Source organism: Protobothrops mucrosquamatus, unplaced genomic scaffold, assembly GCF_001527695.2.
Source record: "Protobothrops mucrosquamatus isolate PMUCROS unplaced genomic scaffold, P.Mucros_1.0 scaffold10, whole genome shotgun sequence".
Classification (NCBI taxonomy): Eukaryota; Metazoa; Chordata; class Lepidosauria; order Squamata; family Viperidae; genus Protobothrops; species Protobothrops mucrosquamatus.
The window spans coordinates 3,861,244-3,875,535 of record NW_015386397.1 but is presented as its reverse complement, the minus strand read 5'-3'; the positions used below and the strand labels follow the sequence as shown (position 1 = coordinate 3,875,535).

The 14,292-nt window shown below is 37.5% G+C and overlaps 1 protein-coding gene across 1 annotated transcript in view; it reads right to left on the bottom strand.

Annotated features, from left to right (window-relative positions):
- The window catches only part of OSBPL7 (oxysterol binding protein like 7), a 39,205-nt gene extending 37,629 nt beyond the window's left edge, over positions 1-1,576 (bottom strand). Inside the window, exons 1-2 of the mRNA XM_029283036.1 lie at positions 1,395-1,576; positions 659-781 (exon numbers count right to left, since the gene is read on the bottom strand). Coding sequence (XP_029138869.1) covers positions 659-781; positions 1,395-1,493 — 222 coding nt within the window. The 5' untranslated portion in view covers positions 1,494-1,576. The remainder of the gene's footprint in view (positions 1-658; positions 782-1,394) is intronic.
- Positions 1,577-14,292: the final 12,716 nt, after the last annotated feature.

Genomic DNA, 14,292 nt, shown 5'->3' with positions numbered 1-14,292 from the left:
TTAGCGACCTGTGTAATCCTTGTTTAATAACAGCAACCTGGCTTGCTGGACATGCCATTGCTAAGTGGTGTAGTCATGTGGTTTTTTTTTACTTACAACTATATCATATAAGGATGGAAGTCTTTGTGTTGTTAAGTGACAACTCCCTGTATTTCGTACGAATGATCTCAATCAATTGCTGCAGAGTTTAATGTTTGGTATGAGAGCTTGGAAATACTTGGAATTTCCAATATTTGGAAATGAGACCCATTAACTTCCATTAAGAATTACTCCCAGCTAAGTATGCCTAAGACTGTAGCCCCAAAACATCCAAAATAATTCACATATATTATGGCAACAATTCTTGTAAGAACTCTTGAAAGCAACCATTTGTCATTTATTCGTCTCCTGATATAGTGAAGTGCAATTCCTGTAATTCACAGCAGCAGCCAGCAGATTTTTGGGAGACCAACATTTTGCTTATCTTCCCGATTCAGGAGAACAGGAATGACTTGGAAATGGAGTTGTTAATTTAGTGCTACAGTTATTTAATTCGGACCACTGGGAATAGTAAGACAAGTAGGGACAACTCAGCATAACAAGGAGCAAAACTGCAGTTCATCCCCACTCTTGAATCGTGGAAGGAAAATAAGAATCCTGTCACTTTATTGACACATACCTTGTGCCAGCCTTTCAGGGGCCATTTTCGCTTCTTTAGCAGGTAGCCCTCCTGCCTTTCTGGGTGCTGGATGACCCCACTATGGATGTGCAAATCATCTATCACTTCCCAGCTCTCAGAACTCTATGTAAAAAAACAAAAGGTCAGAAATATGGGAGCTTTCATCCAAAATGAAATCTTTGATGACTTGAGTTATAACTATCCAGGCACCATTCACTATACTGCAGCCCCTTATCACTGTCCAGCTAGAGTTCAAGACCATGTACTTTGCCATGTACAATGCAGCCAATATGTACTCTGGAGTAGACAGGCTCTTGAACAGAGCTGAACTGCCACTTCCAACAGCCTCACAAAATACAAACAATACAGGCAATATAGGAAGTTACTATTTAGTAGGATTTAGAACAGGGATGGGTAATTAATTTTCCCAAGGAACCACATGAGAAACTTGGACTGTGGTGGAGGGTCAACAATGCTGCCTTGCATCCCCACCGCTGTACCCCCATCAATGCCCTGCCCCTGCCAAGGCCCCGTTCAGCTAATAGGGACAGCCAAAGGGCCAGATGTGGCCCGAGGGCTATAAAATACCTAGCACAGATTCCCTACCTCAACATACACATTAACCTAAGCAAAGTAGACAGGTGTATCTGGTCACACATTCGATCTGGAGTTCCTCCCCCAATCCCAGGGACATGTAGGAATCAGTTTTGTAGAACTCAGTCAAAAGGAACTATACCTGCCAAGTAATGCTGTGTTTGGAAGATACAGTGCTATTGGACCGGGAAGGGGGTAGTGCCCTTTTAGGAGATGACGGCTCTTTTTCATGGTTGCCCATCCCTGGGAAGGCTATCTTCTCTTGCCATGAAACAAGGAAGCATCAGTGATGCACTTTTTGAGACTGTGTCTTCATCTCCAGATCATCACCTTCAAAGGGCTATGGCTATGAGAAAGGGGAAAAACAGTCAAATTGATTGATTGATAGATAGATAGATAGATAGATAGATAGACAGACAGACAGACAGACAGACAGACAGACAGACAGACAGACAGACAGACAGACAGACAACCTTTATTGTCATTTTTTACTGTGGGCACAATGGCACACATTAAAAATGAAATTTAGTTGCTTGCTCTAAGTGTACACATACATAACACACATTTAAACACATTATATACAACATACATATAGATCTACACTCTTACATATAAGTAACATATAAATATTAATCACTGTCCATCTTGAATACATAACGGAAGGAGGAAGCTTTAGAGTTCACAAGGTTAATACTGTATGGAACAAAATCTGAATGTTCTGCTTCAGATACCACGAAGCCTCCTCCCAGAAGGTAACAAGGAAAACAGGTCATGAAGAGGATGTGTAGTGCCCCAGACAATCTTGCGGACCCTCAAACAACGCTTATATGCTACCGGTATGTCCTGGATGGGATTGAGGGAACTGCCAATGATCTTTTCGGCCATCCTCACTACTCTCTGCACCGCCTTCCTGTCTGAAGCAGTGATGCTTCCAAACCAGACTGTGATGCTGTATGACAGGATGCTCTCGATTGTCCCCCTGTAGAAAGTGGTAAGTACTCAGATATCCTGATTAAAATAACTCCCAGGGAAATCAAATCGCCCATATGGTTTGTGGTCAAAGCATTTCAATTATATGGAGGGGCAGAATTCTATTTTCTTGTCAGATGATATCTGTATTTCTTAATCACAACTTTCTTTTTGGTTTGCTTCTTTATTCCACAAATTATAGCCCTTTTCACAAATAATTCCTTACTCATAACTCAGATTTTTTAAAGTATCCCTTCAATAATTTATATAGGTGTGACTCTAAAATCCTACACAAAAATTGGAATATAATTTTTTTTAAAAACAAATCCTCTTTTGCAAATCATGGTGCAAGATCTGAAGTACAATCTGATGGAGGCTTACTAAGAAATTAATCCATGTCCATTTTGACTTTCTCACACAACATGACACAGAGTTGTTTTCCTTTCTAGGATCTGCTATGAAAGGAACAAATAATTAACAAAAGGATCCAGAATCAAGGCAAAATATTTTCCAGATTTTGATCTTTGTTTTGCTGGAGGATTTATCCAAAGTATTAGCCACTATCAAGCTCTACTGTTTGGCCAACAACCCATGACTGAAAAGGATATTACTAAGCCTTACGCCTATCTTGCTGAGTTAAGTCTTAGCTTTGTCTTACATTGCAGTCCCCTCTAAAATATCTCAGCCTCCTAATTTCTGATGTCCTAGAAACAAGGCTGTGATTTCATGATCCAAATCCTTAGAGATTGGATAATCTTGCCTTCAACTTCTGCATAGCAATATGTAGAAACTGAATGAACCTTGCTCTCTCTTATACACAAAAATTGATAGATTCCCCCCCTTGAGCCTTGTTTCTACTTTCATTCTTTTCTTCCATTCCTATCCAAAGCACAAACAGTAAACAGCAGCACCACATGCACTAAGGTTCTTTCCTCTTGCAGCGCTTGTTGTGACTGCAAAATGTAGATTCCTCTGTTTTTTCCCTTCCTACTGCAAAATTTAGCATATAAGTATAAGCATAAGGTGTTTTTTTCCTCCTAGTGTAGAGAGAACAATTAGCATTTAACCATCCTGGTATTGCTATGATTGATTCACCTAATCCTCCTGCAGATAGAGGTCTGGGTGGCTTCTCTTACTTAAACAAACCCAAATCCCATTTCTACACCTTGTCCTCTGACCAGTGTCACCTATACAGTTGTCAACACTGTTCTGGTTCTATTGGAGCACTTATTCAGTTACACCCTTTATGCATCAATCCTCCCTTAGCAAACAGGTTCTCAGCTTGTCACCGGATCTTATGTGTATTTACCCAGATGTCAGGTGCTCTGAATTCAATTGGAACAGCCATGCAGAACTCTGCAGCTTTAATGTTTCCTACTGAAGCCAGAAAAAAAGGGGAAAACAAAATACATCTTGCCTATGTTCTTGGTTTTTTTGAAGGTCAGCTGAGTTCCATGAAGTAGAAAAGGGAATCTTACCAAGGGAGGCACTGGAGTATTTGCACATAACAGTAAATTATAGTTCCCATTAAGGAAATGAGCCTTAGATGAACCTTGTCATAAATCCTGAAGCATGATACAAGATAGGAGACTTTTCATTGTTTAACCAGAGTTAAGCAGTGTATTTGGATGCATTGATCTGCCATTGATGGCAGATCTGCCATCTATCCCCTTCATCTTTGCTTTGCATTGATGGCATCCTGCCATAAAAAGGGGGAGGGGAAAATGGGGATGAACTACCGAGAAGGGGATGGTAGGAACCAGGGATCCAATCTAAAACAACAGGTGAGAGATCCAAGGATATAAGTATGAGAATAGAATGCAAACATCTGCCAAAGAGGCCGAAGAGATGCCAATTGTTGAGACTGTTACCAAAACATCTAATCTGAATACTATTGATCAAATGATTAAGGGAGGGAAAACCTGGGAGGATGTGAGAGAGGGGAAAATCAAGGGGTTTATGCGGGAATATTCAGATCTGGCTTTGCTTATGCTGTAACCGCTTGTCTTTAGTAAAAGTATATCTTTTTTCTACAAATGGAATCAAGAGTTTTTCTTTCCTAAATGCCCAAGCTGGGACAGGCCTGACAAATTAGACTGTCAAGGTTTTGAGTTAAACTATTGCCAACATTGGTTTATACAGCTAGTTTGCCTTAATGAACCACTTTGGATTCAAATGAAATAATGCTGCCCATAGTTGGGTGAAAACAAAACTGAAAACTTTCAATCTTTCTATGGGGACACAATGGATGGGGAATATTGAACCCTAAATTTGGCTTGAGAACATTCCTTCAAATGATCTCTTCTATGTAAGCTGCCAAGTGTTGTAATTTTAAATAAAGAAATCTGCTTTTCTTTATAGCCAGACAGATTCCCCTATGACTTTTTCTCTGCTTAATCATGTTTTTTAAAAAAACATTTTTCTCTGGTTTGAATATATCCAGACTGCAAGTGTAATTACTTCCTCTTAGAAATGCTTTTGAGAGTTGCACAAAGGCCCTGCTCATAAAATAAACAAATTCACAAGCATTAATTCGTGTTTCATTACTGTATCATAACTTTGAAACATTCAGGCATAACGTTTCTGCAATGTCCCCCAAAATGGCAGAAGATTGCTTTCTGTCAAGTCCAAAAGTCAGAATCCTGAGTTCCTAAAACACCTCAGATTAGAAGCAAACTATGTCAATGAACTCCTCTCATGCTTTTAAAACTCTCTTGCTCAGGATTATATTTTTCAAATTATTTTGAACAAGAGGTATGAAAGAAATCCATCCCTAGTTGTGGCCTGGGTACAATATTGGAGTCTGGATTGACTAGTAGGGATTTCTAAGGAGCAATTTATGAGATTAAATACAAGTAGTCTTTGCTTACTGACCAGTTTGCAAGTGACCATTTGAGGTTATGATAGACTTCTCCAAAACTTCTTACGATCCGACTTTGAAGAACAGATGGCCGCACCCTTTCCCAAGGTCATTGTGATCGCATTTTGGGCATTTGGCAACTGGCTTGCATCTATGGCTGTTTGCAGTATCCTGCGATCACATGACCATGCTTTTTGTGGGTTTCTGCTGTTTATTTCTGATTTCCAGCAAAAACGCTATTGGGGAAAACAGGTTCTCTTAACAACCACTACATTTGCTTAATGACTGCCCCCCCCAAAAGATAAAATGGAGCATGGTTACCTGGTGACCTGCTTAACAACCACTGTGGTTTACAACCGGATTTCCTGACTCAGTTATGGTTATAGGTCAAGGATTGCCTATGTATATTTCTGAGTGATTAACTACAGGTAGTTTTCAACTTACAACCATTTATTTAGTGATATTTGAGGTTACAATGGAACTGAAAAAAGTTTTCACACTTCACACTTACAACCACTGCAGCATTGCAGAGTCTGAACATTTTAATCCTTTTTGTAATGATCGTTTTTGTACATATCAACCAATGACATGGAAAGGTATTTAACCAAATGTTTTGCATGTGGGAGTTCAATCATTGTCGATTGTCAAACCATGGTTTATGGCTTTATGTGACCATTTTTCTTATTCAGTGAACTACAGCAAAGTAAGACATAGTTTAGCTCAACGTGTAAACTTAAGTCTCTATACTGTTATTTGCACAGCAGGTTCACACCAAACCATTTTGACATACAAATTATGTTTCCTGAACTGAATAAGTTAAAATGGATGGAATATTAGGAAATGTGTGTTTTTCTGCCTTTATTGGCTAATGAAGTTAACTATAATTATTCACTTTTGTCACTTACTCTGTTTCTTTTTCTTCCTGTTAGAATAGCATACTTCATCCAAGCCTTCAATTTCCACAAAGTAATAAAAACATACACATAGTAAGATACAAGCAATAATCTGAATCTGAACAAACAAGTCAAGATTAATTGATGTAAATGAACCTAGTTTGTAATTATATTGCAGTGATTTGCATAATTATATTTACATGAAGAAAAAATAAGAGTGTCTTGTTTGCACAGAATTTGCAGGTTTTCCCCATGCAAAAGAACAATTCCAGACTTGGAGTGAGTGTTTTGTGAGAAGTTGTCTTTGTGTAAGTAGCAAAAGGAATAGCACTTACTTAGATTAATATACTATTCCATAGTGCTTTATAGCACTCTGAGTGGTTTACAAATGTCAGCATATTGCCCCCAACAATCTGGGTCCTAATTTTACCAACTTTAGAAGGATGGAGGGTAACCAGTGCAGCTCATGGAGCAAAGGTGTTACGTAGACCCGATGAAATACACCCATGATTGCATATGCTACTGCATTTTAGACAAGCTGCAACTTCCAAGTAGTTTCCAAGGGCAGCCTCACATAGACTGTATTGCAATAATCCATGTGTGGTGTCACCAAAGCATGAATAATTATCTGAATTGTCTATACTGTTCTCATAACACGGGAAGGACACAATCGGTGCACCAGATGGATTTGTGCGAAGGCCTTCTTAGCCCCAGTTGCTACCTATTTCTCAAGCAAGAGATGTGGGTCCAACAAAACACTTAAAATTGTGTACCAGTTCTGAAAGTGCAACACCTGTCAGAACTAAAGATGGGGTGTTCCTGGTCCTGAGTACATACAACTTTAATGTGAATAACAATCAAGAAATCAGAAGTGAACCCAAATATTTTATCTAAAAAAAAAGATTCTTGAATATCCATGCATTCAGAAAGAAAGCATAATTTGAAAAGATGATGGTAATGATTTTTTTTATATCTTCTTCTAGAAGGATTTAATATACAACCTGTTTGAGCAGAGTTAATCCAAGGCATTTTACTAAGAAGATAAAACCATATGTCCTTCCATTTTCTTGTGTGTTAAGGTCTGTTTATTTTAAGCATGGATTCTTTGTAAGCTTTAAACACTCATGATATGAATCAGAAAAAAGTCCATAATGCATCCTTAACATCTTATTTATGGTTGTTCTACACCATAAATCGTCTTATTTATGATTGTTCTGTGTGCCTTTTTTACAATCCTGTGCAACATCATTTGGTACCAAATGAAATCACGCAATATGATCTGCCATAGTGATGACATGGCAATAGCTTTTTACATTTTCCACCTTTTTCCTGAAATCAATAGGACAAAAGCTTTTGCACTGTAGTGACTTGTATACAACTGCCACAAATGTTAATGAGGATTATGCAATAATGTTCCTTTTTGTGAGCCATCGATCAAAAGGCTGATACATTAAGTACTATACATCAGGATATTCCATTCCATTCCTTCTTCTGAGGATTTTTTCTGCTAATAAAATTTTATGCCAATGTTTCTTAATCTTGGCAATTTTAAGATACGTGGACCAACTCCTCAAATTCCCCAATCAGTCATGTTGGCTCTGAAATTCTGGGAACCGAAGTTCACATTTCTTAGAGTTGCTAAGATTGAGAAATACTGTCCTATGCATTTCTGCCAACTCCACAGTTTCCCCAATTTTCCTGATACTGCCTCCTTATGCTTCACCAAGTCTATATTCATGTATTTATGGAATTTAAGGACATCCCAATGCCATGACTTTGGGCAACTTACGGAATACAACAACAAAAAAATCCAATGATTACAAAGAATTGCATTGCCAAAAGAAAGTCCCAAAAAAATGAATGACCTTTCAAAAGACCAAAACATCACATAGGTTTTAAGGGCTTGATATGACTACTTATGATTCTGATCACTTAAGCAGCAAGTCACTGAATGTGAGTATCTACCTAAAACAGATTTGGAGCTTATCTATAATTTATAAATGTCAAGGAACTAAGCATCTGTGCAAGAACAACCCTATGCAGAAGACTGACACTTTAAACACTTCCAAGCTGCTGACAATCTGTTAATTCAAAGTACACTGAGTCACCTGCCTGGGGAGTCAACAATACGTTTCGGCTTTTCATATACTAGACTTGTATTGTTTAAAAAATGTGTATGGATACAACAAATGCAGAGCATACAAACTGTTGTGCCAAACCAGTCTCATTCTTTGCTATCTGAATGCATTTTATATTTTTTTCAATGAACTTAGGAGGAAGTCTCACTTCCTGGCTTCCTTCTCTGTAGTTTAGTCTACAATGTAATGTAGGTTAGACTAAAAAGTAACTGTTGGCTTTGTTGCTAAATAGGAAACTAATGCTAGATCTTTTCAATAGCTTGGAACTCTAAACACAACACTGTTTTGCAATGCAAGGTCTGACAGGCAAAAATCCTCAAAAGTTATAGTTTAGATTTGGAACCCAGTGTGCAGATAAAACAAGATTTATATATTCCCAGAAAAAGAGTCAGAGTTTGTTAAGGAAGGATGAAACAAAAAATCTTATAGACCCCTTGCTAGCTTTGCTATGCCTGCTTGTTGCCGAATACAATACATCCTCCATTTCCTATCCCTATCGGCATATCCACCCAGTTTTTCAGGCAGGATAGCCTGAAAAAAGTGTTATTTGGCTATGTTCTGCCTTTAGTGAAGCTTAACAATATTGTTTTATGGATTTAATTATACAAGGTAAAAGGAAGTTGCTTATGACAACCATCCTGCCTGGCAGAAATGGCCTTTGCTCAGAGAGGGCAGGCAGTGCATTGTTAATGGCTCAAAGATAAGATTGTTGGAGCTGGCAGGTGTTCAAGGGAAAGGCAACTGTTCAGGTACATTTCAGATAAGTGAAATACTATCAAGTGTCATAAAACAAGCAAATTATATCTGATTATATTCCCAGGATGAAGACATTAACTTACCAAAACTATGCAGTTTCCCTTCTTGAGATATAAAAGCCTTCTGGTTGCCACCTTTTTCCCCCAACTTGAGCACTTCTCTGCTTTTACTTCTTAAAATTCTCAGCAATAGTCTGGCTAGTTAGAAAATCCCAGGAGTTAAAAACCATACATTCCCAGGATGTTTATCTGGGCTGGGAATTCCAGATATTGTAGTTACAATATATCTGTAAGCATGGAATAACAGAAATCAGCCATTCAGTCCCCTCTGTTAATATAAGCAGATGTATTCAACTGTTTACAAGTAGTAGTATATCAAATACTCTCCAATCAAATTGACTTCCAATGTGAAGTGGGTCAGCTGTTACAAATGGTAGCTTGCTGTATCAGTTGAAACACCCTTAGCCAGCAGAAGATAACCTGGAGTGCAATGAGATCAATAAGCCCACTTGGCTTCCTTCATAATTCCTACCCGTACACCAACATTTTAAAATTTAATGTTGTTATGCTACAAAATAAAGCACTAGCCTCTGGCATTATATTCATATCGAGAAATGCTGTCAGATATAAAGCCCTACCATTCATGTGTAAGCACCTTGAATGGTTGAGAACTAACTACTTTGCCTTCTATTTTATGACAGTTTCGTGATTTGCTTTCTCCATTAAAGTAGAGGTAGTCCTTAACTTATAACCATTCATTTAGCAACTATATGAAGTTACAGTGAAACAGAAAAATTGATTTGTGACTGTCGTACTTATGACTGTCACAACATCCCCACAATCAACTTATCAAAATTTAGACATTTGGCAACTAGCAAATATTTATAATCCCAGGGTCATGTGATCACAATTTGTGATCTTCCCAGCTGGCTTCCAAGTCAATGGGGGAAAGGTGGATTCATTTAACAACCACATGATTTATTGAACAACTGCAGTGATTTGCTTAATTATGGCAAAAAAGGCTGGAAAATTGGGTGCGATTCACTTAGCAACCACCTTGCATATCCACAGAAATTCTGGTTCCATTTGTGGTTATAAATCGAGGACTGCCTATAGTCAAACTTGAAAGTATATCCCTCATATGCTCTCAAAATTCCAAGTGTGCTCTTAACCCAAAAATGCTGCTGATCCCTGCACAGAAGGTAATGTTCAAAATAGGTGAGACTAAAGAAAGGGAAAAAATGTTGTGATTGTTTTTTTTTAGCAACATCCTTGGCCCTTAAATTAAGGATAGTTGCTATTCAGAAATTTGAATAGCTGTTGGTATTTCTTTGTTACAGTTATATAATATTTAATTGAAATCCAGATATACTATTGCCATAATTGTCAATACAGATAAAATATACAGACCATGGATTCTGGAATTCTTTCCAACCTCCTTGCCAGCAGTGATTATATAGTATACTTATCTATACATATGCTTTGCTCTTGGTAGAGAAGCTGGAAGGCAAAAGAATGGGAATTTGGAAAGCAGTAGTTATCAACATTCCAATATGCTATCCAGCTATCGCTCTCATAAGGATATATTTTGGGTTTTTTCTCCACATCCCCATATCTGATCCACCCCATTTTCAAACTTAATTTTTCTTTTACCAACTGTTCCAAACACACCAAATTTGACCTCATTCCATCCAGTTTTCAAAGAGTTACTTCTGCTGATAGACAGAGTTCTCAGGCCCCTATAGATAATTTCTTTCCAACATTCCATTTGATTGGAATTAAAAAATTACCTTTCCCAATTTCCAAAATAATTTGGAAAATTTCCAAATTTCCACAGTGACAGTGATCATAACAATAAAATCAGATATACTTTTGATAACCTGTAAAAATAAAAATGTTTTTATTTCTTTAAATTACTATCATGTAATAAATGCAGAGACACAATATCCCATAAAACTCAAGTGAGGTTTCAGTTCTAGTTTCTGGTTCTGTGCTGAAATTGGACAGTGTATTTTAGGTTTTACTAACCTAAAGTATAACATCCACGCTCTGGGACTGAAATACAATTATGGTACTTAGTAACTGGCAACTTTCCACTGAGAATAATATACAGTCTGTTCTAAATGTCACTGTTCTGAAAAGACGAGAAAATATTGGACAGAATTCAGAAAGCAGGTACAGGCAATCAAAGGGATTGAAATAGCAAACTATATAAGAACAACTGAAGCATGAACTAGGCCTACTTAAATTATGTCCAATTCAGTATGAAAATATGATTTATGCTTGTAAATGAATAAATCTGTGATGGCTTGATAATGTACCAGTTCTTTTCTTCTATCTACTTAATGAATTACACAGGTATAAAACACTTCAGTCTAAATGCAACAATAAACTTTGAAGTCAGATTCTGCCTTCCAAGAAGGGAGTTGGACCAAAAGAAAAAGTGAGTGAAGTCACCCAAAATCAGGCTGGTTATATTAAATGTCAATTTTAATTACATTTAAATACAATCATGCTTAAACCTTCTGTCATATTAAGAACTAAAATTCAGTGGCAACATTTGGATATGATCTAGAATTGCTCAAAGCTTGGAAGTGGATGACTGACTGACAAATACTTTAAACAAGTATTCAATTTATGGTTGTGAATGGATTCCACACAGAAAAAAAATGAACTTTTTACCTTTGATCACCATGGAAGTTCTATCTGAGGAACTGGATTTGGAACAGCCCATATACATGCACCTAAATCACTGCTGCAGATGCAATTTTTAAACATGTGGGTGAACAATTCCAAATATAGGCAATGTTCTGCCATGCATGTAAATTTTAAAATATCACTTCTTTGGGGAAAGATGCCCAGATAAAAGCCCTGTCTTCCTCTTATCCTAGTCATAGGAACTGCTGTACCAAATCTTCCTAGAGCTGCAAACTTCTAGAGAATCAGCAGAGAACTGCTAACAGAAACTCTTTGCTGCCATCTAGTGGTTATCCTGATTTTTTGCAGCTCAGATATGGCAGCTCTAGATAAACTAGGGTCTTTAATCAGGGACTTTACATAAAAGCATAGCTGTATCTCAGCTACAGTTGTCTTATATTTCCTTTCCAATCACTGTATGTCACATAACCATATACTTGCCATATACTGTATGTCACATAGCAGAACTCAAATGACCATCCCACCTTTTCGTCTTCAGAATTCAAATCACCACCCCACCTTTCTTCTTCAACATCTCTCACCACAAATCCACATCCTCTTTTATGCAAAAGGGCAAAAGTCCACCACTCATCTATCTCTGACTCAGAAGTCTCAGTGCATTCTCATCTTCTTAATAGGGCAAAATCCTTCAGATAACATTTCACTTATCTTAAAGAGACATCGGACTCAGCCAGCCTTTCTTATTGCCTATTAAGAGTCAAAATCCACCATTTCCCATAATTCATTTCATTTATCCCCCTGGAAAGCAGTATTAATTTTTTCTTTCACAGGTCTCCTTTTTAATAGGGGCAAAATCCATCCATACACTTAAATGTCAACAGCACTTTTTTGCTAGAAAAGAAATGCCTCCCCAGTAATTGAAACTTATGCTCCCCCTACAATGCTGTCACAATCCTCAGATTTACGCAGTATTTTCTAAATTCTGTATCTATTCCCCAAAGAAAAAAGAACTACTGTAACTGCTATGGAGTTTTCCTTAGAACCTCCAACTTTTTGTCCTGGTGACAACGTTCTCTAAAATTTTTTTGCTATAATGATCTACGATTCCAGGACAGACTTGATAAAGTCGACTACAATTCGATTTCCACAATCTCACCCCAATGTTCCGATTCGTTTGTTTCTTCCAGGTTAACACAACCACCCAAATAAAAAACAGAAGGCAGACCCCTTTGTTCCCGGGGCCGAGCAAGCCCGCCACAAAATCACTATTCTTGCACCCCCGTTTCCGAAACAAGGTGCAGCCGTCCCAACCCCAACTGAAAGGAGGAAGACGAAAAGGCAGACTTTTTTTTTTTTTACCTGCACGAGTCTGCGAGGCTTGCCTCATACGCTCTTTCTTTGCGCTTCTTACAGTAACAGACAGTTATTGCCGCTGCAAACCGGAACCAGGAAGCGGCTGCCGAGCAAAGCCGAAAGAAATCCACTTCTGCCTCTTCCTCTCGCTGACCAACTCTTGTTAATTTATCTATTCTGCTCTTCGCTCGCATCTGCCACCGTGCCTCTTGGAGGACTGGCTCATTAAACATCCTGAGCAAAATTCTTGCTAGGAGAGGAAAAAAACCTCCAACTTCAATTTCTATGAAGCCATAAGAAATATATATGGTCTAAAATGGGATGTTGAAGGATATTTTATTTGCGATCGCTCAGAATTTCGTAATTAGAATACTTCATCAAGCGAAGCGGTGCTGGAAAGTTTGCAAGCCTCTGAGTGACAATGATATATTGATATTAGAAGATGTACAATATTTTGGTATCTTCTTAAACCCAAAGGTTTTCATTCTTTCATCCCCGGTGTTTTCATTTACCATATTTACCAGAAAATTTCTAATGTGTATGTTGAAGAATTATCAATTAGTTCATTATTTTTCCCTTTAACCTGTATAAAGCATGAGAAATACTTTAGCCTTCTAACAAAATAGATTCAGGTTTATAAATCATTACGTAAGGATTTCCTCATCTTTAAGAGTTCATGCCAATTCAACAAAAATGGATCTGTTCAGAAATTATTACAAAGAACTGTTGGAATTACCAGCTATATTTTCTAGACAGAATTTTAAATGAAATGTATTCACAAGCTATTTTTATGTAAGATATTGGGGCTTGTCTGTAATAAAGATTTGCTAAACCATTTTCAATTTATTAAATATATCATTTACCAATCTCAATTATTCTGATAGTAAATCGAGCTCATCTGCCAAAATTTCAAACAACTGGGATTAGCCAGTACTTCATTTCCTTCTAGATTAGGCTTTGATGGTACAATTAGCCTGCCTTATTCATAACATTTTACAAGTGCACCAGATAGCATCGTTCTTCATTTAAAATTTCAGTTTCCTATTGTATCCATCACTCTTTTTTTTTTTTAGAAAAAAACATTAATAAAAAACATTAAGGAATACAAAAAGTCACTGCACAATATATTTGAACTAGCAACACTAGGAACCAACCAATACAAGGAACTAACCTAATTCTTTGATTTCTTCATTTATCAACATTAATTATTAAGGCTTGTTTTATGATGATTAAAACAGAAAAACAAAACTGGTCTTATTGCATCCGCAGACTGTCACCCATTGGCCCTGTTCTGGATCACTCTATCACTCCTAGACCAGGGCTCAGATTATTATCTTCAGGGCCATGCAGAAAAAAATGTTGAACCCCTGTTGGATAACATTGTTTGGATTCATTCTCACTTACAACCCTTGGC